Source organism: Aulostomus chinensis, chromosome 19 (assembly GCF_037954235.1).
Source record: "Aulostomus chinensis isolate RoL2024-O1b breed Wild chromosome 19, RoL_Achi_v1.0, whole genome shotgun sequence".
Lineage (NCBI taxonomy): Eukaryota > Metazoa > Chordata > Actinopteri > Syngnathiformes > Aulostomidae > Aulostomus > Aulostomus chinensis.
In genome coordinates, this window is record NC_141338.1 from 1018760 (window position 1) to 1044777 (window position 26018).

The following is a 26018-nucleotide window of genomic DNA, read 5'->3' on the forward strand; positions in this document are numbered from 1 at the left end:
TTCGCCGTGCGAGGCGTCGCTGCCCCCCCCCCCCCCCCCCCCCGTGTGAGCAGGAAGCAGTAAAGCTGCTGTTTCCTGGATCACTAACCCTGCGGGCAGCACTCTTCCTGGGAGCTCATCATCGAGCATCTGGTCAAAAGCTCCTCAACAGTTGAATCAGCGCAGCAGGAGAGCCCCTCCAAACTGGGATCGTGGCAGGAAGCTTTACGGCCTCATTAGCATTCGCCATGGCAACAGAGGGAAGCGCCAGGACATTAACAGGGCTGGGATTCGCTGCCCGCCCTCAGAACGCCAGCAGAGAGCGGGGAAAGGCGATTGTCAAAGAGAGAACTTTCCTCGGGAAGTGAACAAACCTTCTAGAACCTTTAAAAGGTGCGATGTGTCGGACGTCACGTTCAACTATTGGCTCACGCGCAACTTATCAATAAACACAAAACAGTCTCATGGCTCTGCTAAACTCCTCCCATTTTTTTCTGAATGCGTCACATTTGTGAAAAGAATGAACTTCGCCTACAGAGTTTGGATGTTAAAAATCAGGCAGTTAGCTTTGTTCTGCTTGTTCTAGAAGATCACATGACTCCTACTGTATATAAATACCTACACATGAGTATATGTACATACGTATATACACACGTATGTATTTGATCAGACACTACCCTGATCTCTATATATTCCAAATCCATAGCTTGTAGCTACTTAGCGCGTAGCTCAAGATCATAAGAGCAGAACCTTCGACGAGGAACGAGACGCTTGAGTGTTTAGAAACAATCGTTTTCACTTTTTATTCAAATTTTACTGTTTATTTAGGGAAACTGTCAGTGTTTGTTTTCTCATAATGAAAATGTACATTTATCAATCTGCATAAAACGTCACATGTACAGTACAGCAAAATAAATACATCCTCTGGTGGCTCCACTGAGCTTCGCTCCAAGGTCGGTCAGTTCACGACAGCTACACGACATCGCAGCCTCCGCAGCAGACACTGGTCCGCTCTGTGTCATCAGCTGGGAGACACAGGCCTGGAGACTGAGACCTGGAGACACAGGCCTGGGGGCCTGGAGACTGAGACCTGGAGACACAGGCCTGGGGACCTGGGGACACAGGCCTGGGGACCTGGGGACACAGGCCTGGGGACTCGGAGACACAGGCCTGGGGACTCGCCCCAGTCTACCAGCTGTCAGTCTAAATGCACGTGGGACAAATATACAACAGTACTGCACCGGCCCTCAGGTCACACATTTGACTACTACATAACTACAGTAACTAAAGCCAGAACTGAACCGGTCCAAGTAAGAAGGCTTGGGGACGCCTGCAGGCAGGAGGGAGCTCAGGGACAGGAGACAGCTGAGAGACACTGACCAGAATCCTGGTATTTTTGTGGCAACGTGGACTTCGCTTTCTCCTCGGCTCCGACCAAATTCCTTCAGTACTACGGAGTGTTGAGAAATCCTTTCACTTCCAAATTTCAGTACCCAAAGATGGACAGCTTTAGTTTTGAGGAGGGTAGCAGACATTCGCCCCCTGCTGTCCTGGAGGCTGAACTCCTTCATCAGGGATTTACGCCTCGTTTCCACGTCACTCTGAGGAGGCAGGGTTCTTTTACTCCTATTAGCATGTCTGAGACACCGTCCGCTTCTCCTCTTCAGCCTCACCAGCCTCGGCTGGCTGCGAGCGCTGGCTCACACATTTTGGTTTCTATGACAGTGAATCATCGTGCTTAACCACCGCCTGGCTAGCCAGCCTCTCTTCTAGCCAGCCTCTCTGCTAGCCAGCCTCTCTTCTAGCCAGCCTCTCTGCTAGCCAGCCTCTCTTCTAGCCAGCCTCTCTGCTAGCCAGCCTCTCTGCTAGCCAGCCTCTCTTCTAGCCAGCATCAAACATGAGATGATGTCAAAGATGAGAGGTCCTGTGAGAGGGGCAGCTAGCTTAGCTAACTTAGCACGCCTGGCGTCAACGGCTCAGCATTTGGGTTCACCTCAATAAAAGGACGTTCTCACCTGGAGATGCTTCAAGCATCCAGACACAGAGGAACCCCTCCCTCCAGAGGAGGATCAACGCCAACGACGCTGCGGCCAAACCAACGCGAGGGACCGGCGACTGAATGACCTTCTTGACAAATCTCATCAAGTGACTTAATCACGTGTCAACATTCCAAAGAAAGAAAATGGAACGTGCTAACAGAAGGAGGAGGGGCCACCGTGAGGGAGTACAAATGTAGCGAAGCTGATTTGAGCCCGCCTCCCGACAAACAGGTTTGAATGGAGAATCAAAGAATTGGCGCTCAGTCATGTGACCTGAACCCACAGAACCAAAAGTGGTTCAGCCGCCATCAGACTGTCGCCTGTCCTCCAACTCCTCCCTCACATCCCTTCTTTTCTCAGCATGTCGAATATTCTGATCTCTCGGTTGTCTCCAGACCGCGTCCGTCCCGCCCGCCTCCTCTCCCGCGCCGCTTGTCCTCTCCCGTGTCACGTGGAGGTCCTAGGAAGAGCGAACCGGGTCGGTGGCTGCGTCTCACGGGCAGAGGGAGCTGGACATCATCGAGTCGTATTTACATCGCCTCCTCTGGAGGACAAGGAGGGAGGAGAGGGCGAGGCATCGGGACAGGCGTCAGTCCGCATGTGAGGCGTCTCATATCGATACTTCATATTCACGAGTGTCCTGCTGACAGGTAAAAAGATGGTAAGGGAGGCGGGGTTAGCCCTAGGAGGTGGAGCAGCAGAACGTGTCAGTCGACGGGACACTCACCCCTCCGGTCTCATAGAGCGGGTTGTCAAATTCAGTTTCCACGGTGATCTGGCGGTAAGGGTGGGGGTAGACGAGCGGCAGCCGCAGGTTGGACTGATATCGACACCTGAGGGGAGGAAGGAAACAGGAAGTCTTGAACCTCAAACAGGACGTCTGACGAGACGACTGGAATGTTTCTTCAACGGTTGGACAAGCTCACCGTGTGACGTAGACGTAAACGCCTCCCAGCAGCACAGACAGCAGAAGAACCAGGAGGAACACGGCCAACGCGATGTTCCCTCCGTCCAGCGTGGAGCCGGCAGTCGCCTCGACAACTGAGACACGGAACACCAGAACTCATCACAACAGTAGCAGACGCAGGAGTGTGTGACCAGGTGAGGGACGCAGGTAAGATACATGCCCAAGGAGGCGGAGAAAACACACAGGTGGCATGCTCAACACACACACACACACACACACACACACACACACACACAAACAGGCAAACACACATTCACACACACACACAAACAGGCAAACACACATTCACACACACACACACACACACACACATATTCCCACAGACACACTCACACACACATTCACACACACAGACAGACACACACAGTCACACACTCACACATATTCACACATACACACACACTCACATTCACACAGACACACACTCACTCACACATACACACAGACACACACACTCACACATACACACAGACACACACACTCACACATACACACACATATTCACACAAATATTCACACACACAAATATTCACACACAGACACACACACATATTCACACAGACACACACACACATATTCACACACACACATATTCACACACACACGACATATTCAGAAAACAGACATATTCACACACAGACACACACACACACTCATACACAGACACATATTCACACACAGACACACACACACATATTCATACACAGACACATATTCACACACAGACACACACACATATTCACACACAGACACACACACACATATTCATACACTCACACATATTCACACACACACACACTCACCTTCCAGCTCGTGGTGGTCAAAGCAGCCGTGGTTCACTGTAAGACATCATCCCATCAGTCACATTTATTTACATACTGTTTCTATTCATGACAAGAAAGGACTCGCTAATGGCTCCGCCCATTTGAGGTGATGTCACAGCCAGAGAAGCTCATGTTAGCAGGAGCTCAGTGGCCCCTTGGTAGTTTTAAAGGCTCTTTCATATGCATGTGACGGTCCAGGAAGTTTCAGGACTGGTTTAGAACACAAAAACCAAACGTGTTGACAGCGGGTGGAGAGGACCGTCCTTGTTTGGTCACAGGGTCGGTCACATGATCGTCTGTAGCTACCATCACGGCAGGAAACGCAGTTGTATGTAGCGTGTAAATATCGTCACATATGAAGCTCTCACCCACGCAGAGCGGAAGTGGACCGCTCCAGAGGGACGGGTTTCCTAGGATGCATTTAATGGCCACCTCTCCGATGAGCTCGTATCCTTGGTAACAGACGAAGGTGAGTGACTCGCCGGGCAGGTAAAGCCGCTTGGACAGGATCTGGTAGCCGTTCTCAGGTAGACCCGGATTCTCGCAGGAAACAGAATCCTCAGCTGGATAGAGGGAAGGAAAGGAAGAGGAGGAATCAGGAAGCAGATTCGCTGCATGAAAGCGAGCAGGACGGTCAGGTTTGACAGGCGGCGCTGACGTGACTCATGGATAATCTCCACCCCCTCCTCCAGGTGGTGAGGGCTGATTGGGACGCCGCATTAGCGTTGCATATCAAACACTTCACACAAACATTAAGAACTGTGAAACACACGCACACACGTACACGCACACACACATACACATACACGCACGCACACATACACGCACGCACACATACACGTACACACACACATACACACAAACCGTCAGTGCTGAGATGAACACACAGGAAATGAGGTCGCTGTGGTTCATGTAAGCACACGAATCACACAAACCCACTCGGAGAGATCCTCCATCTTGGATCCACTGAGCTACGGAGGCCCGGAGGATCGAACTTTTCTATTCAGCCATTTTGAGGCCACCGAGTCATTAAACTCTGACCGGCGGGAAACGCCGCGTCCCTGAGCTTTCATTAAGAAGCAGGAAGTTGTCGCTCATGGCCCTGAGTGAGTCAACGAGTTCTGTCTGATGCGGATCCTCCGTGCGCCTGGATCACACTTCCTCTCTTCAAGCGGTGGAACACTCACAAACGCAGTGAGGGAGCCGAGACGTCCACACGGGTGTCCCGGGCTCACGGCCATAGCAGGTGATGGTGGCGCCACCCTGCAGGATGAAGCCGGGGTTGCAGCTGTACTGGATGGTCGTCCCCACCAGCAGCTTAGGGTCCGACAGGGACCTGGTAGCGTGTTCCACGTGACCTGGGTCCGAACAGTACATGACTGGGGGAGAAGAAGACAGTCCAGTTGTTCCAGCTGTGGTGCCAAGTAACAAAGTACATTTACTCAGGTTCTGTAAGTGGACGTGAGACACGAGGAGTAAAGCCTTCATCGTCATGACAACACCATTCCTGCTCTGGATCTCAGCCAGCAGAACTCCAGTCAGCTGGTTTACAAGCACAGTTGCTATAGTTACCCAACTTTACAACACAGGGCGCAAGGAGGCTTAATAAACGGTGATTTATGTTTAAGCAGCGTCTTGACGGCATCGGCTCATTCACCTCAGGGCATTTAAGATGGCAGGTGTGAACGCCAAGGCAAGATAAGATGGCCGCCGGTCCAGAAAACTGGACCTGTTAGCATGACTACGACAGCGAGAAATAAAGTCGTTAGCAGAAACACGTCCAGTTAACATCCTGAGGGGAACTGACTCTTTTCGCAGAACGGCGGCTGTGAGCTCCACGACAGGTCCAGCTGACAGGCCAGAGTCTCCTGTCCCACCAGGTCATAGCCAGGATCGCACTGGTAGGTGATGCGAGCTCCTCGTACCAGCGCAACGTGGGACGTGGTTTTCCAGCCATTCTGGATCTCCGGCAGGTCTGGGCAGGAGTCGTTTCGGGACACCTCTGAGAAGAAGAGAGACGAGGGAGAGGTTGATTAATGGCCCTGTCACGACGGCATCCGCGTTTGACGAGAAGGAAGCGGCAGGGTCAGGAAGAGGGCATGTTCTCCCTGCGAGCGGCTGCTGGAGCGACCGCAGTGTCCACTTAGACCAGGACACTTTGATTCAGACGACAGGACGCGTCTGTCACTGCGCATCAGCTGTTGCTTCAGTGGGTTCCTCGTCATCATCTACGGGAACACGAAGTCCCGTGAGCTCACTGCTCGGTACAGTCCACCTCTTCATCGTCAGACGTGTGTCAGTCATCAACTAACATGAAAAACAACACAAGCGCTTCTGGATGTTTCGCTGCTGTTAGCCGCCAGGCTACGTTAGCTTCTAGCTAAATCTACGTAGCTGGTTCTTCCTGCATTCTGGAGTCACTAAGAACTGATGAGGGAGAATAAAACATCCCAGTGAGCTGAGCACTCCTGTTAGAGAGCATACAAAAAACACTTTTTGGGTAAAGTGTCACTCTGATGTCGTGGGGGTGGGGGTGACCTGCATATAGGCTGCAGAAGGGCAGGGAGCCCTTGGGGTCAACAACAAAACCACCTCCAGGGTTCATGCCAGGATGAACCACATTATGAAAATGTAAAGTGTTTAAAGATTTAGATCCTGGAGGCGTGGAATGAAGTTCCGCCGGTGGGACGCGCGCTGCTCTGCATGTATATTTGATGATTGATCGGGCAGCTTACAGCATCACGTTACACTCTACAATATAATGGGCCCACAGGGATTTGTAAGCTGAGGTTCCTGCATCAATTATTCATTCTTTATTGACTCGCTTCTCCTCCTCCACGCAGCCTGAATGTGTGTGGTGGTTAATTTACCCGGCGCACACCTTGGTATTCACGCTGCGTCGACTTGATTCGCTCCTCAGGGAACCCAGTTCCTGGCTCTGGGAGGGAGGGCGGCGGTAAATTGGACAGTGTGTGTCTAAACTGGTGTCAGGTGCTGCAGATTGTAGGAGGAAGCTGATTGGCTGCTGGTGGAAGCATGTGAGAGTGAGACAAATAGGATGTGATGGAATAAGGCCAGAGGGAAATGAAAGGATGAGACGAAGGAGAAGTGATACGCTGGAGGTGACGAGGCAAAATAAACCCCAGCCATTGTTGACCTTCACAGAGCTGCTGACACCGAGGCTTCGTTAGCAATGATCGTTACCATGTGGTCATTAGTACGCAATCACCTGAACTAATAATCCCCGGATTACAGTGAGTTTACAAATCTACAGGAGCCCAGACCACAACACCTGGGACCTCCAGCTGCTGCTCACTGTTCCCTCACCGCTCGTTTCCACAAGTAACCTATCAAAGCTCCACCATCCATCCCTCCATGTTCCCCCTCTTCTCCTGTTCAGGGTGGTGGGGGTGGAGCCTATCCCAGCAGCCTTCCCCCTGGACAGGTCACCAGTCCATGGCAGGGCCAACACATAGAGACAGACAACCATTGGCTCTCCCAGCCACGCCTACGGTCAATTTAGAGTCTGGATTAACCTGGTCCCTCTTGATGTCTTTGGACTGTGGAGGAAGCTGGAGTACCAGAGAGAACCCAGCAGGAACAGGGAGAACATGGAGACTCACCCAGAAAGACCCCGTGCTGCAGCCGGGGCTCCACCCACAACCTTCTTGCTGGGGGCCACAGGGAGGACCACTGCTCCACTGGACTGCACCGATCAAAGCTCTGCCCCCTCCGAATGTTCCCAGTAACTTTAAATGCAGTGAGTTGTAAGTTATTTAGGCCCCACCCTCCCCAAATGTTACTCACCAAAGCTCCGCCCTCTCTAACCCCTGTAGCAGCTCTCTTAAATGATACGCTTTCAGAACCTGTCGATCTTTGTTCCTGGTTGTGTTGATACACTCAATTGGAACCAACCATAGTTTTATTTATTTAACCAGTAAAAGTACATGCAGATTGTGAGGTTTGTTGCTTTAACGTTAAATTTCCTCTCACCAATATAGTTGATGATGAAGCCTTCACCCTTGCCAAAGACGAGCCCTGCCGGATCAGAGTGGAAGGTAACGGTCAGGTCAGGGGTGGTGGAGGAGAGCTTGAAGGGGCTGCTTCCTCCCACATAGCGCCCAAGCATACGAGTTGTAACCTCGTCGCCGTCCGTGATGGTCAGCATGTCACTGTCACTGATGTTCAGGCTGAGGACAGAAGACAGGAAACAATTAGATTATTAATGGTAAAAACAAACAAACATGAAGGACATTTTTGGCAACATATTAAAATAAAACAAGACCTGAAAGACAGGAATGAGACTTAGACCAGTCAACACCAGATTGGTGGATGGTGGAGGTTCAGTTCTACATCTGATCCACCAGTAAACACCAGACCGGTGGATGGTGGAGGTTCAGTTCTACATCAGATCCACCAGTAAACACCAGACTGGTGGATGGTGGAGGTTCAGTTCTACATCTGATCCACCAGTAAACACCAGACCGGTGGATGGTGGAGGTTCAGTTCTACATCAGATCCACCAGTAAACACCAGACCGGTGGATGGTGGAGGTTCAGTTCTACATCAGATCCACCAGTAAACACCAGACCGGTGGATGGTGGAGGTTCAGTTCTACATCTGATCCACCAGTAAACACCAGACGGTGAATGCTGAAGGTTCATTTCTACATCAGGCTTCAAGCATCATCCCTGACATGATCACTTCCCGCTGGACTACAAAAACCACTCAACCTGCATCACAATGTGTGGTGATGTTTGACAGGATGTCATGTCTCCGTCTGTATCATTTGTCTTTGCTGCTTCACTCGAACCTCCAGTCTGAACGTCGCAGTAACGATTTGACAACAAGCCTCATCACTGACACCTCAGTGCCACTCTCCCAGCATTTCGTCTAGTCGTTGAAGGGGAAAGATTTGGTGAGCAGTGCAAGCAGAAATACTGGTGGGCGAATCTAGAAGCTCCAGCAGAACTCCCCGCATGCATTTTGAAGGAGAACATTTGGTTCTTGGTCAAAACATTTCGGATGGAAGTCTTGAGGTGTTTTTCTCACAGCTGTACGTCCAGCAGCACTCGTTTGTCCTCGCCGACATGGATCCTCCAGCTGCAGTCCTCGCCCTCGCCGTACCACTCCGGCCAGTTGGGAGAGAGAATCACCCCCCCGGGACCCGTCAGATCACCTCCACACTGTGCTGCACGGAGACAGCAGGGCAACAAGGTCACGTGACAGGACTGAAAAGAACTGTTGTGTTAGCTTTGCAACTGTTAATCAGTGAGCTGTAAAAGTGCGACAGAGGGAAGCGTTCTCGTTTGGTTTAATCTCATATAAAATTGTTGGTGGATTCCTGATCATTCCTCTGGATTAAGGAGACCTGGATTATGCCAGGCGACCTTGAGAGTTAGTGAGCAGACATTTTTGGACTGTTTAGTTGTTGTGAGTTTTACGTCTCCATTTGCTTCAAGCTAAAGAGTCATCACTTTATCGCAATATCACAAATTTGCGGCAGGATGGACTTGAGGTGTTGCATCATCCTCAGTGTGTCAAGGCCATAGGTTGTTAGTTAGAGTTGAGCAAATGTTGTTGGAAAGTGATGAAAGCAAACTTTCCAACAACATCCTAAATGTTCGCTGAACGGCAAATAATCTTTAAGAACTCCATATCTTGAGTGTCCATAACGTTCTGGGAAAGTCCTCGAGGGAACCTTCAACCTTGATGATCTCATAAACTGCCAGGATGGACTTAATGATCTCTATCCTTTTAAGAATTGGGGAAATGTTCCATGGTGTCTTGTTGTGCCCAACTGCACACGTTCTAGTTCTCAAAAGAGGGTGGTGAAGAACTAGAACTGTTCTAGAAGCAGCAACTGAAGCTCCGGTGAACATCTTCCTATTCGCTCCTCTGTCGGTTCTTGTTATTACCTTTGCAAAGCGGCTCAGTGTCGTTCCAATATGGATCTCTGGCACTGATACACTCAATAACAGGCGGGCCTTGTTCCAAAGAATGGCCTGGATCACAGCTGAACTGAACCACAGTGCTGACACCGTACAGCGGGTCCGAGGTGGTGAAGTTCCCATTTTGGAGGTAGGGCTCGTAGCAGTGGCCGCGCTCAAAGGCTGGAGGAGACGACGAAAGAACAGAAAACAACTGTGTACCTGAACATTCCAGACAAAGTGCGGTTGGGTGTTCTTCAGGTACTGCTGGAACCAGCAGGTCTGTTCTACATGATGTTCTACTGAGAGGATCCAGGGATAAGACAGGGCTAGTAAATCTAACATTAGCAGCCTTTATCGTTACTCTGCTCCATGCAACAAAACTGTAAATTTAATTCTAAAGATTTGCTTTCCGTCACTGTGACAGTAGATGTGGACTGCTAATCTGGATTAACCAGTGAGGAGACGTGTTGTTTCTATCGACAGAAGAGCGGAACACATCTTCCCAGCAAACTGGGTGAGGAGGATTCTTACACCCGCTACCATCAGAACCTGTGAGAGGAAGCTAGCGCTACTTTAGCACAGTTCAGTCTGACAAACGTGTACGTCAGCATGTTAGAAGCGATCTGCTTTTGAGTCAGGGATGTTTAGACTTCCAGACTGATTCTTGGTTCTGCAGGAGTCCAAGTCCCTGCCTCCAAATAATAGAGGGGTCCGGTTCTCCTTGCACAACCACGTCGTCTGTCCATTTACAGAGACGGTGCTCTCAGATCTGCTTAGCTTCCTCTTTGCTGATGAGGATAAACAGCTTCTTTCCTCGTTGCCAAAGAGTCTAACGCTTTAGCTCAGATTGTGTTGGACAATCCGGCAACTTCCTGGAAGTTCTGCCAGAAACGCACTTGGCAGTCCTGGAGGTGCACGGACGCTCCTCCGCTTCCGCCTACTGATTAAACCTGTTTAACATTCCTGTGTGCGGTCTGATGAACAGCGGGCCAGTACCTTCATAGCGGATGTTGAAACCCATGTTGTGGTTTGGTTGATCGGTGATGAACTGGATCCTCACAGCTGGACCTTCGCTGATCACTCCCTCGAAGGGTATCTGCCCCCCCCGACCTGAGTCGAACAGCACCACAGAGCCGGCGTCCAGGCCGCTCCACAGAACCAGCCTGCGGGGACGGACAGTCGGACATCAGAACCCAGCTCAACTGAAGCCTATCTGGGACAGAGTCCTGATCCAGGCGTTTCTTAAAAGTTCTTCCTGCTTTCAACAGCAGAAAGCTGTTAATGTACCAGCTGCTGCCAGCAGGGAACACAAAACCACACAAACATTCAGTCCACCTCGATTTTTTTAAGTGGATTGATGACTTTAATTTGCATTCTTATGGTAGAAATAAAAGCCAAGTGGGTTCTGAATCACAGGAGTGTTCTGGCTCCTGCTGGTACATGAGCTCCCCGTCTGTGAGGACACAAGGACACAGAGACAAACCTGCAATGTCTGTGGAGCCTGATGCTTTTATTTTTGTCTTGCTGTCATGTGACTGATCAGCTGTTTCCACCAGACAGAGATTCACAAATGTTGCACTGGCCACCAGACTGACGAGTCCAGCTGAAGTTGTTCACTGGTGGAGAACCGAGATCGCTCTTCTTCTACTCTGGTTGTTACAGAGATGCTGCCTAGAGCGCCATCTTCTGATGGAAACGTATATTAAAGCCGAGTTTGACTCGATGCAGTAAAAACTGATTCATTTACATTTTCACAGCATTTCAAAAGTCTGCTAAAATACACTTGACAAGTAAATGTTAACATGATGACTGTCTGGCCCTGAAAACAAGAACCATTCAAGAGTCAAACAGAAGTTAAACTCAGAGGAACCAGCCAGGTGAGGAGGTCAACTCTTACCTGTCAGTAGGACCCAAGGCCAGTCTCTCTAGGTGGAGGTGCAACCTCTGGTCCTTGGGTGCCTCCAGGGACCAGGAGCAGGAGCGGTCCTGGGTGGCGTTGGGGCCATGGTGAGGGGACGGGGACAGCACCCTCCCCACTGTGGCGTTCTTCACGGTGCCGCCACACAGAGCTGAAGAGAGGAAGTCACTTACTCACACTCACATGGTGACATTATTGTTTCATTTTACACTTGTAACTTTGTTCTGAATGGTGAGAACTAATTGGACACAAGCTTATATTTCCAGCATCAGGAGATATCAGCAGGTTCAGTTCTACATCAGATCCACCAGTAAACACCAGACCGGTGGATGGTGGAGGTTCAGTTCAACATCAGATCCACCAGTAAACACCAGACCGGTGGATGGTGGAGGTTCAGTTCTACATCAGATCCACCAGTAAACACCAGACCGGTGGATGGTGGAGGTTCAGTTCTACATCAGATCCACCAGTAAACACCAGACCGGTGGATGGTGGAGGTTCAGTTCAACATCAGATCCACCAGTAAACACCAGACCGGTGGATGGTGGAGGTTCAGTTCTACATCAGATCCACCAGTAAACACCAGACCGGTGGATGGTGGAGGTTCAGTTCTACATCAGATCCACCAGTAAACACCAGACCGGTGGATGGTGGAGGTTCAGTTCTACATCTGATCCACCAGTAAACACCAGACCGGTGGATGGTGGAGGTTCAGTTCTACATCAGATCCACCAGTAAACACCAGACCGGTGGATGGTGGAGGTTCAGTTCTACATCAGATCCACCAGTAAACACCAGACCGGTGGATGGTGGAGGTTCAGTTCTACATCTGATCCACCAGTAAACACCAGACCGGTGGATGGTGGAGGTTCAGTTCTACATCAGATCCACCAGTAAACACCAGACCGGTGGATGGTGGAGGTTCAGTTCTACATCAGATCCACCAGACCGGTGGATGGTGGAGGTTCAGGTCTACATCAGATCCACCAGTAAACACCAGACCGGTGGATGGTGGAGGTTCAGGTCTACATCAGATCCACCAGTAAACACCAGACCGGTGGATGGTGGAGGTTCAGGTCTACATCAGATCCACCAGTAAACACCAGACCGGTGGATGGTGGAGGTTCAGGTCTACATCAGATCCACCAGTAAACACCAGACCGGTGGATGGTGGAGGTTCAGGTCTACATCAGATCCACCAGTAAACACCAGACCGGTGGATGGTGGAGGTTCAGTTCAACATCAGATCCACCAGTAAACACCAGACCGGTGGATGGTGGAGGTTCAGTTCTACATCAGATCCACCAGTAAACACCAGACCGGTGGATGGTGGAGGTTCAGTTCTACATCAGATCCACCAGTAAACACCAGACCGGTGGATGGTGGAGGTTCAGTTCTACATCTGATCCACCAGTAAACACCAGACCGGTGGATGGTGGAGGTTCAGTTCTACATCAGATCCACCAGTAAACACCAGACCGGTGGATGGTGGAGGTTCAGTTCTACATCTGATCCACCAGTAAACACCAGACCGGTGGATGGTGGAGGTTCAGTTCTACATCTGATCCACCAGTAAACACCAGACCGGTGGATGGTGGAGGTTCAGTTCTACATCAGATCCACCAGTAAACACCAGACCGGTGGATGGTGGAGGTTCAGTTCTACATCAGATCCACCAGACCGGTGGATGGTGGAGGTTCAGGTCTACATCAGATCCACCAGTAAACACCAGACCGGTGGATGGTGGAGGTTCAGGTCTACATCAGATCCACCAGTAAACACCAGACCGGTGGATGGTGGAGGTTCAGGTCTACATCAGATCCACCAGTAAACACCAGACCGGTGGATGGTGGAGGTTCAGGTCTACATCAGATCCACCAGTAAACACCAGACCGGTGGATGGTGGAGGTTCAGGTCTACATCAGATCCACCAGTAAACACCAGACCGGTGGATGGTGGAGGTTCAGGTCTACATCAGATCCACCAGTAAACACCAGACCGGTGGATGGTGGAGGTTCAGTTCTACATCAGATCCACCAGTAAACACCAGACCGGTGGATGGTGGAGGTTCAGTTCTACATCAGATCCACCAGTAAACACCAGACCGGTGGATGGTGGAGGTTCAGTTCTACATCAGATCCACCAGACCGGTGGATGGTGGAGGTTCAGTTCTACATCAGATCCACCAGTAAACACCAGACCGGTGGATGGTGGAGGTTCAGGTCTACATCAGATCCACCAGTAAACACCAGACCGGTGGATGGTGGAGGTTCAGGTCTACATCAGATCCACCAGTAAACACCAGACCGGTGGATGGTGGAGGTTCAGTTCTACATCAGATCCACCAGACCGGTGGATGGTGGAGGTTCAGGTCTACATCAGATCCACCAGTAAACACCAGACCGGTGGATGGTGGAGGTTCAGGTCTACATCAGATCCACCAGTAAACACCAGACCGGTGGATGGTGGAGGTTCAGGTCTACATCAGATCCACCAGTAAACACCAGACCGGTGGATGGTGGAGGTTCAGGTCTACATCAGATCCACCAGTAAACACCAGACCGGTGGATGGTGGAGGTTCAGGTCTACATCAGATCCACCAGTAAACACCAGACCGGTGGATGGTGGAGGTTCAGGTCTACATCAGATCCACCAGTAAACACCAGACCGGTGGATGGTGGAGGTTCAGGTCTACATCAGATCCACCAGTAAACACCAGACAGGAGAGTTTTCAAAATGTGGGTTGCTAACAAGAGTCTGAAGGAGCCTGCAGAGGTTAAAGCTTAGTGGTGGTGACCTTGAAGTCATGTGACCATGGTGTAGTTCCTTCACAGGCTAACAGGACTACAAACATACCCCATCCCTAACATAATCACTTCCTGTTGGACTAGGGTTTCTTCTAGAGGGGGATGGTCTTTGACATCACCACAGCTCCTCCCACACTCACCCCTGCAGCTGGGCTCTCTTCCACTCCACACGGGCAGGGAGGCGTTGAGGCATGTGAGCAGTGGCTCCCCCTGCAGGTGGTAGCCCATGTGGCAGTGAAAACGGGCGGTGCCACCGGGGAGCAGGTCCAGGACAGACACCTCCCCAAAGTGAGGCCTCTTTGGTAGCGAGCAGCTCAGCCTGAAGACTGTGGACAGAGTAGTAACAGAGGTGATTCACCGGTGCCCCACGTATCCCAGCAACATGAACGTTCTCTTAATGATGTTCTTATTTTCTCTCTTTACAGAACAGAAGCGCCAGGCCTCACTGTACGTCTGGAGCCTGGCTGAAGTCTCCATCCCACATGAGTAAGAAGGTCATTCATCCTTTCACGTCGACTCGCCTGCGACGCTCCTTTTTCTGCTCTTTGTGACCCAAAACAACAATGTTTTCGCTGCATCACATCAGTGCCCTGTGACTTTCAGGATTTATTGACGGTGCGGCAAAGTGAACGTAAAACTGCTCCCACTGCTCTCATGATCCCTGGTCCCCTGACTGGAGACCAGGACCCCGAGATCCTGGAGATAAAGACTCACTCCCTGGCAGAGGTGGACAAGCCACACTTGCACACCGTTTTGTAATGCCTGGCGAGCGCTGGCGTCCTCGAGACTGAAGCAGCAGATCACCGAACAGAAACTCAATTTGAAAAGTAGCATGAGGGTCAGTCAATGTTTCCTTCTGAGTGGTATCAATATTTCAAGGCTTTATGTGTTGTTTCAGTTGTGGTAGCGAAGCGTTTGGGTCAATCCGTCTGCTGAGCGCTCGCTCTCCCTCCCTCTCTCCTACCTACTGGTGATAAATATCTCAGGTGGATCTGACACTTCCTCCGCAGCACAGCTCACACACACACACACACACACACACACACACACACACACACACACACACACACACACACATTCTCTGCCTCCTAATGAGATGAGAGCTAATTAATCAAAGCAGAAATCAGCTAATTCACACGACAGATTCAATCAGCGTGTTAAGTGATGAGAAGAGGTCTCTGATGATGCTATGAGCATGTAGCTGGCGCTGCAAACACACACGCCTCTGATGAATAGGTGTATGAATAATATGTTTACACTTGTATGTTCTTGTAAGATCAATGACGTGTTGTAGACACCATGATGTCAGAGTCATGGTTTGGTTTCAAACGATCGAGATCAGCGTTTCAGTTGTTGCTATCTTTCCCCCCAAGTTCGATGGCGGTGGATCGTTGGACAGCGACAGCTGGATCTAACTGGCCAGCCAGGAGCCTCCGTGACGAACGTAACTGGTTTTGAAAGAACCGCATCTTCACGCAGGGCCATTACATACATGTGTAACAATAATATTTATAATGTAGTTAATACATGTGATGGACTTTACATGACGGCTGCTGAGCGTGAGAGGCTGGAACAGGAAGGTCAGCATGGATGCCAATTTGAAACTGACTCCAGTATTTCCACCTCCAGTGTAGTTAACGGATATATCATCCACACACCAGATCATGGCGAGTTCAGTGAGACAGTTCACGGATTCACATGTTGGAGCTTCTTTCCTGGGTTCCAACCGGTTCTGAAGGTGAAATCAGGCTCACGTCCTCCATCCAGGAGTCGATGATCGGTCGTCAAGTTGATGCTCCTCCAGACGACTCACGGGCCTCTGGTATTGGCCTTGTTTTAAGACCAACTGTTTTTATCAAAGTACTACACTACCCACAATCCTAGAGTGCTGAGCGACGTCTCTGATTGGTGGAGATGTCACCATGGAGATGATAACCGAGCTCCATTTTGAGTATCATGAGCTCCTGCCATCGACTGAGAGGATCCATTTCTGACCAGAATATTTGGACCTCCTGTGTTTACTGACTTCAGCAGCAACAGCAAAAAAGAGCAGTTCTTCCCCCAACTGAGTCATTTCAAACAACACTGGGTCTGAAATACAGTTTGCAAAGGCTTATGGGATGAGTAGTTCTTTAACTTTCCAGATAATTATGTACAGAGTCTTCTATTATCATGATCACGCTGTCATGGTCAACTTGCTTCCTGGTGTAAACTTCAACAGTCATTGACTGAGAACTTTACTTCCACCTACTCTGATAGTGCAGCTGGAAGATTCCCAGGCTTCCCTCCGGCGGGGAGCTGTAGTAGACCGACATGGTGTTGGTGGGGCTGCGGATCACCTGACCCTCCACCAGCAGGGTGTGGTTCGCCAGCACCAGCAGCACTCCACGCTCGTCCACGCCCCTGATGGACAGCTGCTCGCCCTCCGACAGGTTCACACTCTTCACCTGTAGGCACGGACACGATCATTTCCTTTGTCCTCTCATTTCCATGTTGGAGGCCCATTGTGCCAGATGGTTTTAGTGGAGACATTAGTGTACGTAACAACAAGCAGGATTTGTGACATCCCACCGAGCTGGAGCCAATCGGCATTGAGTCTCTCATGCAGAGCTCGTGGATCATGATTTCACTGGAATTCTACAGTTTTAGCATTTGTACGCAGCTGCCCCCATCCGTCCATTCTGCTCTCACCACAACATCTGTGTAACCCTGGAACAGTGTATCACTCATTTCGTCATCAGAGCGTCTAAAAGTACTTCAGGTGTGGAGTGAGTGAGTGAGTAGGAGGCAGAGCTCAGCTGGATCTGCAGATGTGGGTGGAGGTTACGCCTCAGTCTGTCACTAAGTGATAACGTCTCGATGATGACAACGGAAAAGCATTTGTGTGAATTAAAGTCGACTGTATTTTGACTCTAAAGTGCTCACAAAAGGTGTACTGACCTCAGGTGTGGTTGTCAAGAGAGAATGACAAAAACATTTGTGGCCACAACAGAACTTCATCGCTGGCTTTGAGTAGTTAGAGGCCGCAAAATAGATTTGGTTCCCACATTAATTTGTGGGAAAAGGTTTTATCTCATGACCACAAACATTCCTTTAATTAGGCCCCTCCCCTGCTTCCTCCAGACCCAGAGTTTCCTCTACCCCAGACAGTGTAGTGCCCCCCTTTGGCTGTTTATGATTGGACTCTCGTACCTGCAGCTCGACTCCATATCCGGTGTAGACAGTGACAGTGTAGGTGCAGTGTAACATGCCGCCGTCCGGCAGAGGCGGGTTTTCCAACGAGTCAATGTACCCCTCTGGGTCGGAGAAGTTCAGCGAGCAGCTGGCGGCGGCTGCAGGGAGAGTAGAGGAGGTTGTAATCCCTCTAATGTGGCTCCTGGAAATCCCTGCTGTGTGTAATTAATGACAGAAATTAGAGGATCAAACCCGCAGACACACCGGCACAGCGATGTCCCACAACAGTGAGACAAAACTTCACATTGTCTGTCCAGAGACGCTCATGTCATCACCGGTGGAAGAATTCCGATTTACATAAATAAATGTACCAGATGGAGCAAAACCTCCAAGTCTAAGAGGATCCTCCCTGAGGATCGGACTCAAGAACAAACACCTTCATCCATGTGTTTGCGCTCCAGCGCCAATGACACGTGAGATGGTCGGATGCTGTTTTAACTTTTCCCTTAATTCTACCAAAGCTGCTGCAGCTCCGCCCACTCTGACCAACCAGATCTTCTCACCAGGCAGAGAGGGAGGGTGCTCTTCTCCCCTCGTGCAGCCACCAGAATCATCTCTTCACAGATCTTCCCACCCACAGACATGCAAATGAGAGTCAGTGCAGAAACCCAACCAAGCAGCAGGCAACGCGGGGAATCGACCCGGCAGCCTTGTGCTGGCAGGCAACAAAATCGACCGCTGCACCAGCTGGAATTGTTCGATGAACGCGCCAGAACAGAGTCAATAAGATGTTTTTCTTTTAAGAGAAACTCTCTAGAACTTCATGATTGCGAGGAAGCTGAAGAACAAGAATCACGAATCATTTATAGTGAAGAAACTTACAAACTAGATGAGAAGACAAGTGTTTAGAAGAAGGTCTCGTCAGAGGCAACGTTACACACACGCATTAGAAACAAACATAGTTTGATCCTCTGGTGACTCATCGAGGGGTCAAAGGTCAAGAGTGTTTAAAGAACCTGGTAAAGGAGCTCCTGTCTCTGAGTCCATGTCCATCATGGTGGCCACAGTGCTGATGTCCTCCTCTGGCTCAGGTGTGTGTGTGTGGGGTGGCCGGGAGTGTGTGTCCGTGGGAGGGGAGCCACTCAGATCGCTGCCTTGACCTGACACTGCAGCTGATGCCGGGGCTGCGACCTGCCTCGGTAATCCACCGCCACCTCCATGCTTTGGGGAATGGCGTCCAGGGAGGGCTCCAATGCTGAGTCCCCTGCCAAGAAGAGGAAGCAGGCTCTGGGGCAGGACTGAGGGAGCTGGATCTGAGTGAGCTGCAGTAATGCTTCTGACTTCGGGGGTGGTTGAGCTCACTGGGGGGGCCCCCGGTGGGTAGGGAGGGGTGGCAGTGGGAACTACTTCTTCTGAAACACAGAGAAACAACCAGTAGATCATTTCAAATACAGGAGTGCAGTTGTGGGTGATTCTGTCACTGTCCGTTGAGTTTTATCAAGACTGAGGTTATCTAGGCAGTACCGCTTACACACACACACACACACACACACACACACACACACACACACACACACACACAGATTATGTACAGGAGAGAGAGACATGACAGAAGCCGATCAAACAAGGAGGGAGATAAAACTGCAGAGACAGAAAAACCTCAAAGCTATAAGTCCTTAGCAGCACACACCAGCACTTAAACACACACGCGCACGCACACACACGCACACACACACACCTCATATAATCATATACTGCCATGATTATTGCATTATTACCCTTTTACAGCCAGCAAAATCAAATGATGAGGAGAAATTACACCTAACATGTTACAGTAATTCCATAACTACATAATTTGAAATGCTGTTTGTTAATGTGGAGCACATCAGTGATAAAGTGTGTTTGTAGTCCAACAGGAAGTTAGCATGTCAGTGATAAAGTGTGTTTGTAGTCCAACAGGAAGTTAGCATGTCAGTGATAAAGTGTGTTTGTAGTCCAACAGGAAGTTAGCACTAGAGTGATAAAGTGTGTTTGTAGTCCAACAGGAAGTTAGCATGTAAGTGATAAAGTGTGTTTGTAGTCCAACAGGAAGTTAGAACATCAGTGATAAAGTGTGTTTGTAGTCCAACAGGAAGTTAGCACTAGAGTGATAAAGTGTGTTTGTAGTCCAACAGGAAGTTAGCATGTCAGTGATAAAGTGTGTTTGTAGTCCAACAGGAAGTTAGCACTAGAGTGATAAAGTGTGTTTGTAGTCCAACAGGAAGTTAGCATGTCAGTGATAAAGTGTGTTTGTAGTCCAACAGGAAGTTAGCACTAGAGTGATAAAGTGTGTTTGTAGTCCAACAGGAAGTTAGCATGTCAGTGATAAAGTGTGTTTGTAGTCCAACAGGAAGTTAGCACAAGAGTGATAAAGTGTGTTTGTAGTCCAACAGGAAGTTAGCATGTCAGTGATAAAGTGTGTTTGTAGTCCAACAGGAAGTTAGCACTAGAGTGATAAAGTGTGTTTGTAGTCCAACAGGAAGTTAGCATGTCAGTGATAAAGTGTGTTTGTAGTCCAACAGGAAGTTAGCATGTCAGGGATAGTGTGTTTGTAGTCCAACAGGAAGTTAGCATGTCAGTGATAAAGTGTGTTTGTAGTCCAACAGGAAGTTAGCATGTCAGTAATAGTGTGTTTGTAGTCCAACAGGAAGTTAGCATGTCAGTGATAAAGTGTGTTTGTAGTCCAACAGGAAGTTAGCATGTCAGTAATAGTGTGTTTGTAGTCCAACAGGAAGTTAGCATGTCAGTGATAAAGTGTGTTTGTAGTCCAACAGGAAGTTAGCACTAGAGTGATAAAGTGTGTTTGTAGTCCAACAGGAAGTTAGCATTTCAGTGATAAAGTGTGTTTGTAGTCCAGCAGGAAGTTAGCATGTCAGTGATAAAGTGTGTTTGTAGTCCAACAGGAAGTTAGCATGTCAGTGATAGTGTGTTTGTAGTCCAACAGGAAGTTAGAACATCAGTGATAAAGTGTGTTTGTAGTCCAACAGGAAGTTAGCATTTCAGTGATAAAGTGTGTTTGTAGTCCAACAGGAAGTTAGCATTTCAGTGATAAAGTGTGTTTGTAGTCCAGCAGGAAGTTAGCACGAGAGTGATAAAGTGTGTTTGTAGTCCAGCAGGAAGTTAGCATATCAGGGGTGATGCTGGAAGTCTAAATGCAACGGTTAGCTAAAATTAGCCTATGGAGGAATTACATCAGGGTCACAGGACTTCAGTGTTGCCACCACTAAGCTTCAGGCTTCTTGTGTTTCCCCCTGATGACCTTTAATGACCTTAGGCTCCTTTAGACTCTTGTTAGCAACCCAGGTTTTAAGGCCCAAACTGCTGTTAGCACTGATTAATTGTTAGCTTTTGCAATGCTGCAACAATGACGATGAGCAGTTACACTTAATAACACGTTTTGGTAATTCCATGAATAAATTGCAACTCAAGGATATGCCAGATGTTAGCTCGCGCCCACAGGACCGTTGGTCACGGTGGCGTGCATCTGCTGACGGTCGGTATTCAAGATGGTGGACCAGCAGGGCAGGACAATCTTTACAAGTCTCCATGGATTTTGTGCACTGTGACATTTTATTGTTTCTGGCTGACTGAACACGAGTGCGAGGATGAGCAAAACGACCCTGGCAGTTCCAGGCAGTAGCTGGTACAGTCCTGGACCCCCCCCCCCCCCGGATAAATGACTCCTAAGGCTTCTTGTTTTGGTTCCCCTCTCCCTTCTCTCCACCAACCTGGGATCATAACAGACTCTTTGAGTCCAATTTGTTGTTGGAGCACATTTGTGGTTTATTTGGCTCGCTGCTGCCGACAGAAGTTCACAGGACGCCGCCGGTGGCTGACAATCCTTTGTCCTTAATTGGTCTCCTGTGTGGGCACATTTGCATTCACTCTGCCTCCGTTTTGTTGTTGCTCTCCAATTACCTTAGTCATAGTGAGAGGGTCATCATCCGACTTTGAACCCGTGAGCGCTGATGTGTTATCAGACATGAATACCGAAGACTCGATAAGCAGAGCCATCAGAAGTGTTCTGAGCCCCTCCAGGTCATTAGCACTTGAAGCAACACTGAAAACTACTGGAGACATCCATGAGTTTGGATCTAAAAACGCTGGAAAGACTCCTGAACGCAATGTAGAATTAATCGACTGTCACGTATCAGGAAAAGCGGTGCTCCAGCCTCCGTGGCAGCGCCTGAACAATTTGCTGATGAATGATGAAAGACCAGACCTTAAATTCATTAAAACACAGATTGTGTTTAGAAACAGTTCCTAAAACTGATGTTCTGTTTGTTTCTGGGGAGCAAACAGGAGACCTGTCGACAAGAGTTTGTGAGGTTTGTCTGAGACATGCAGGGACATCGTGGCAGCAGTCGTCGGATGGGACACGCCAAGTTTCACCAAGGGTTGCCAAACTTTAAGCCACAATCATTAACCAACCAAAAGTTATCACAAAATGAAAGAGAGAGAAAAAGTTCAATGAGCTTGATGGGTAAATAACAGATATTCTTATAAACAGTAATCAATACAGTAATCAATACATACAAACCTACAAGAGTTAACAAATAAGACCTTTGAAGCCATGTCTGGACCTAAATTCTTGAAAATCTGCATTCATTTTAAGCTTTCTTAAGAATCTTCGTATTAAAGAGAAGCTTCAATTTGTGATTCCACATCAGAATGAAACAGGATTTCATGTCCTCGTTGTTTCTGAGTCACTAAAAGCTTCAGGGGTTATCGAGGACATAAAGAGGGAGTGTGTCTGCAGTATCGGTCCAATCAAACCTGGAAACTCAGCCACCATCCTCCGTTAATGGAAGTCCAGATAGGGAAGAAACGGGCTGGTTTTATTGGGCTGTTTGGAGACTCTGACGATCAATAACGCCGTCTAGAGCCTCCACTGATGCCCTGAACACGCTCAACTGCCCTGCTGTCAAACCAGCAGCGGCGTAGGGGGGGGGGGGGCTTTCATCCTTGCTTTGTGATGACGGGGTCATGCAGGCCGTCCCCACATACACGAAGTTAAACCCCTGACCTTTGAAACCGACTAACAAGGTGGACCAAAAGGCGAGTCTCCAGAGCGCCTCGCGTGGGTCCAGTGACCTTTCTATGTGCACGCAGTTTAGGGACGTGAACGAACCTGGAACAGTCCGTCTGTTCTGGGCCGATTATCCACAGACTGAATAGTGGTCACTTTTAAATATGCTGCAGCTGCTGTGTCACCCATTGATCCAGCTCATCGAGGCCGCTGAGGGCTGCAGGTCATTGACGTTGTCACATGATTTAAGGACATCTTCCAAAACACAGGAATCTGATGAAGGATACGTCACAGAGGTCTAAGGTGCGCTACTGAGTACCGGTTCACATAAAATCTGTACCAAGTCTCAGCACCTGAACGACTCATGATGACAGTAAGAAAATGGGAAGAAATAGAGACACAGAGACTTTCCAAATGTGGTGAACACAACACAGCAGGTGAAACACCAGATATATTTAAAGCCCAACAAATGTGCGGTTTTTGATAGCCTGAGGGTTAGCCTCAGAGCTAATGTCTCCTGCAGTAACGTTAGCTAGTAGGTGTAGCAGCAGCACACCTGAAGCTAGCGTGAGCCGCAGCATGTTGCCTGCAGCGAGCATCGCTGACAAGAATGACGCCAAAGATTACCACAAAATAAAGTACTGAAAACAAGGGACCAGGAAGCAGCAATTCCAGGTACCAGTGAATGGTACCCAACCTTAATAGTCGGCCCACGTGGTTTACCACACAAACATGACGGAACCTGACTGGCCACCCGTAGGGTTAATATTGCCCATGTGGTCAATGAGGCAATGAAGCACTAACGTCTAGACAACAGTCATACGACCGGCGTGAAGCGCTAACGTCTGTAGCCTGGTACGTTTCTCCAGCGTGTGGAGCCGTTTCGCCACTCTGAAGGAAACGAGGCGTGACAGAAGTAACACTGCTGTGTACAGGGAACGTGATCGGCTGGATGGGTGAAGTTGCTGAATACTAGACGACAACCATTTAAATAAACTGTCACTGTCTCGCCTCTGTGTGTAGGTGCCTGCTAGAGTTAGTTAGCTAGTTAGTGTGTGTGTGTAGGTGCCTGCTAGAGTTAGTTAGCTAGTTAGTGTGTGTGTGTAGGTGCCTGCTAGAGTTAGTTAGCTAGTTAGTGTGTGTGTGTGTGTGTGTAGGTGCCTGCTAGAGTTAGTTAGCTAGTTAGTGTGTGTGTGTGTAGGTGCCTGCTAGTTAGTTAGCTAGTTAGTGTGTGTGTGTGTGTGTGTAGGTGCCTGCTAGAGTTAGTTAGCTAGTTAGTGTGTGTGTGTGTGTAGGTGCCTGCTAGTTAGTTAGCTAGTTAGTGTGTGTGTGTGTAGGTGCCTGCTAGAGTTAGTTAGCTAGTTAGTGTGTGTGTGTGTGTAGGTGCCTGCTAGAGTTAGTTAGCTAGTTAGTGTGTGTGTGTGCATGTGTGTGTGTGTAGGTGCCTGCTAGAGTTAGTTAGCTAGTTAGTGTGTGTGTGTGTGTGTGTGTGTGTGTGCATGTGTGTGTGTAGGTGCCTCTGTCGGAAGAAAACCAGGACATCTGGCGAGTGACTGAGGAGGTGAGGCTGCAGCAGAACGAGGCAGAGCAGGATGGAAGTGGAGGAGTCGTTCAATAGTCCTCTGTGACTTTCATCGTCGTTTGTAAGCAATGTCAGAAAACGTTCTGATGGCGGGTTCGTTTTGTGGTTTTGTTTGTATCTATGTGTTTTTCTCAAATGCAGCTCATTTTTCTTTGTTCCTCTCTTTCATTTGTATTCTGGGAGCTCGTGGCTGTTTAAAGAGCTCCATCAGACCAGAGACCGGCAGCGACTCTATGTGGAATACATTCCCAGTCTAGCATGTCTGTTCCCCACGGAGACCCGCAGCGATAAATGAACACACTCGCAGCACGACTCAGCTGTCGGAACCCTGCACGAGCTGCCGTGCACAGTTTTGCGGCTGCCCATACAGGACAGGTCAGGTTATCGTTTCAGGTGCAGGGTATCAGGATCTGCTGCGAGCTTTTCATGTGTGGGAGGGGAACCACGGACGCAGCCGTGTTGGCTTGGCCTTTTATTACTCTTGACTTTCTTTGAGGGGATGTGGAAGCCAAAAAGTTGCTTTCAACGTCTCACTAGTAGGAGTTTTTACTTCATGTTTTTTCCCCCCTGATTTACTTTCTGACTCCAGGATGCATTAAAAGTCAGCCGCACACATTTAGCTTGAAGCTGAGAGAGACTGACGGCTAACAACAGCTAGACTGTACAAAAATGTCCTCTTACAATTCTCCAGGACTTCTGGCATAATCCAGGTCTCCTTAATCCAGCCCCATGATCAGTAACCCACTGACACTTTGATTGGAGATCAAAACTAACTACAACATCTCTGCGCTGTGTGTGTTTTTTCAAGCTAAGTCTACATAGCTAGCTCTGTCTGCATTCTGGAGTCACAAGAAGTAATACAGGATGGAACAACATCTTTTAGAGCTCAAGATTCCTATTAGTGAGTACTTGAAAGTACAAGTAAAGTAAAATACACTTTTTGGGTGATGTATCTCTTTAAGTCCCAGTGGATGTTAGTGGCAAATTTGAAGCAAGTCCCTCAAAGTATTCCAGAGCTATCGCATTACTGAAAAACAGTAAGTGTGGATGGAAGATTGGACAACAAGGAATGCATCAAATGTTACCCTGCTCACAAGTGTAGGGTCTGTCAATGTCCACCTGGTGTCATACCCACATGAACTCATCCAGGAAATTTCCCCTGAGGGCATAAATTGATGATTGATTGGTACAGTCAGACACAGACGTCGCCCCCTGCTGGCATTAGAGAGTCACTAAACACACCTGGAGGCTCCAGTTGTTACTCAGTCTTCAGGTAAAATGCAGCATTTGTGACCTGGAATGAGTCCACCTCTCTAGCCCAGCACACACTGCACCGCCTTAACGATTTCCTGTGAGCTGATAACTGCCAACACACGCGCACACACACACGCGCGCACACGCACACACACACACGGTCGGGGTCAGAAGGTTGGGATGGCCTGAAACTGAATGGACCAGCCAACCACGACCTGGTTAATGAGTGAGTCAACACACTACCATTTTTGTGTGTACATGTGTGTGTTTATATATATCTATACACACACATGTACTGTATGCATATACATATATATGTATACACACATACACACAAATGCTTCATCGTGATGTAAATGTCACGATGAAGCATTTTGAGCTCACTCAGAGGTTTAGCTTGAAGCTAACGGAGACTGGCGGCTAACCACAGCCGAACTCTCTCTCTATCGAGTCAACACACACCGATTCTTCAA

The 26018-nt window shown here is 49.0% G+C and overlaps 1 protein-coding gene across 9 annotated transcripts in view; it reads right to left on the reverse strand.

Moving 5' to 3' along the window:
* Window positions 1-778: 778 nt before the first annotated feature.
* Window positions 779-26018, reverse strand: part of sez6l (seizure related 6 homolog (mouse)-like) — a 37873-nt gene continuing 12633 nt past the window's right edge. For 4 of the 9 annotated variants that reach the window (XM_086187085.1, XM_086187081.1, XM_086187084.1 and 1 more), the window contains exons 2-17: window positions 18658-19053; window positions 17660-17856; window positions 16719-16914; window positions 14608-14793; window positions 11640-11811; window positions 10739-10905; window positions 9728-9922; window positions 8862-9000; window positions 7803-7999; window positions 5617-5811; window positions 4997-5188; window positions 4178-4372; window positions 3789-3824; window positions 2945-3059; window positions 2746-2851; window positions 779-2661 (exon numbers count right to left, since the gene is read on the reverse strand). In XM_086187085.1, the coding sequence (XP_086043211.1) occupies window positions 2629-2661; window positions 2746-2851; window positions 2945-3059; window positions 3789-3824; window positions 4178-4372; window positions 4997-5188; window positions 5617-5811; window positions 7803-7999; window positions 8862-9000; window positions 9728-9922; window positions 10739-10905; window positions 11640-11811; window positions 14608-14793; window positions 16719-16914; window positions 17660-17856; window positions 18658-19053 (2717 nt within the window). In that variant the 3' untranslated portion in view covers window positions 779-2628. The remainder of the gene's footprint in view (window positions 2662-2745; window positions 2852-2944; window positions 3060-3788; window positions 3825-4177; window positions 4373-4996; window positions 5189-5616; window positions 5812-7802; window positions 8000-8861; window positions 9001-9727; window positions 9923-10738; window positions 10906-11639; window positions 11812-14607; window positions 14794-16718; window positions 16915-17659; window positions 17857-18657; window positions 19054-26018) is intronic. The other 5 variants (XR_015110359.1, XM_086187086.1, XM_086187087.1 and 2 more) reach the window with 5 other exon arrangements.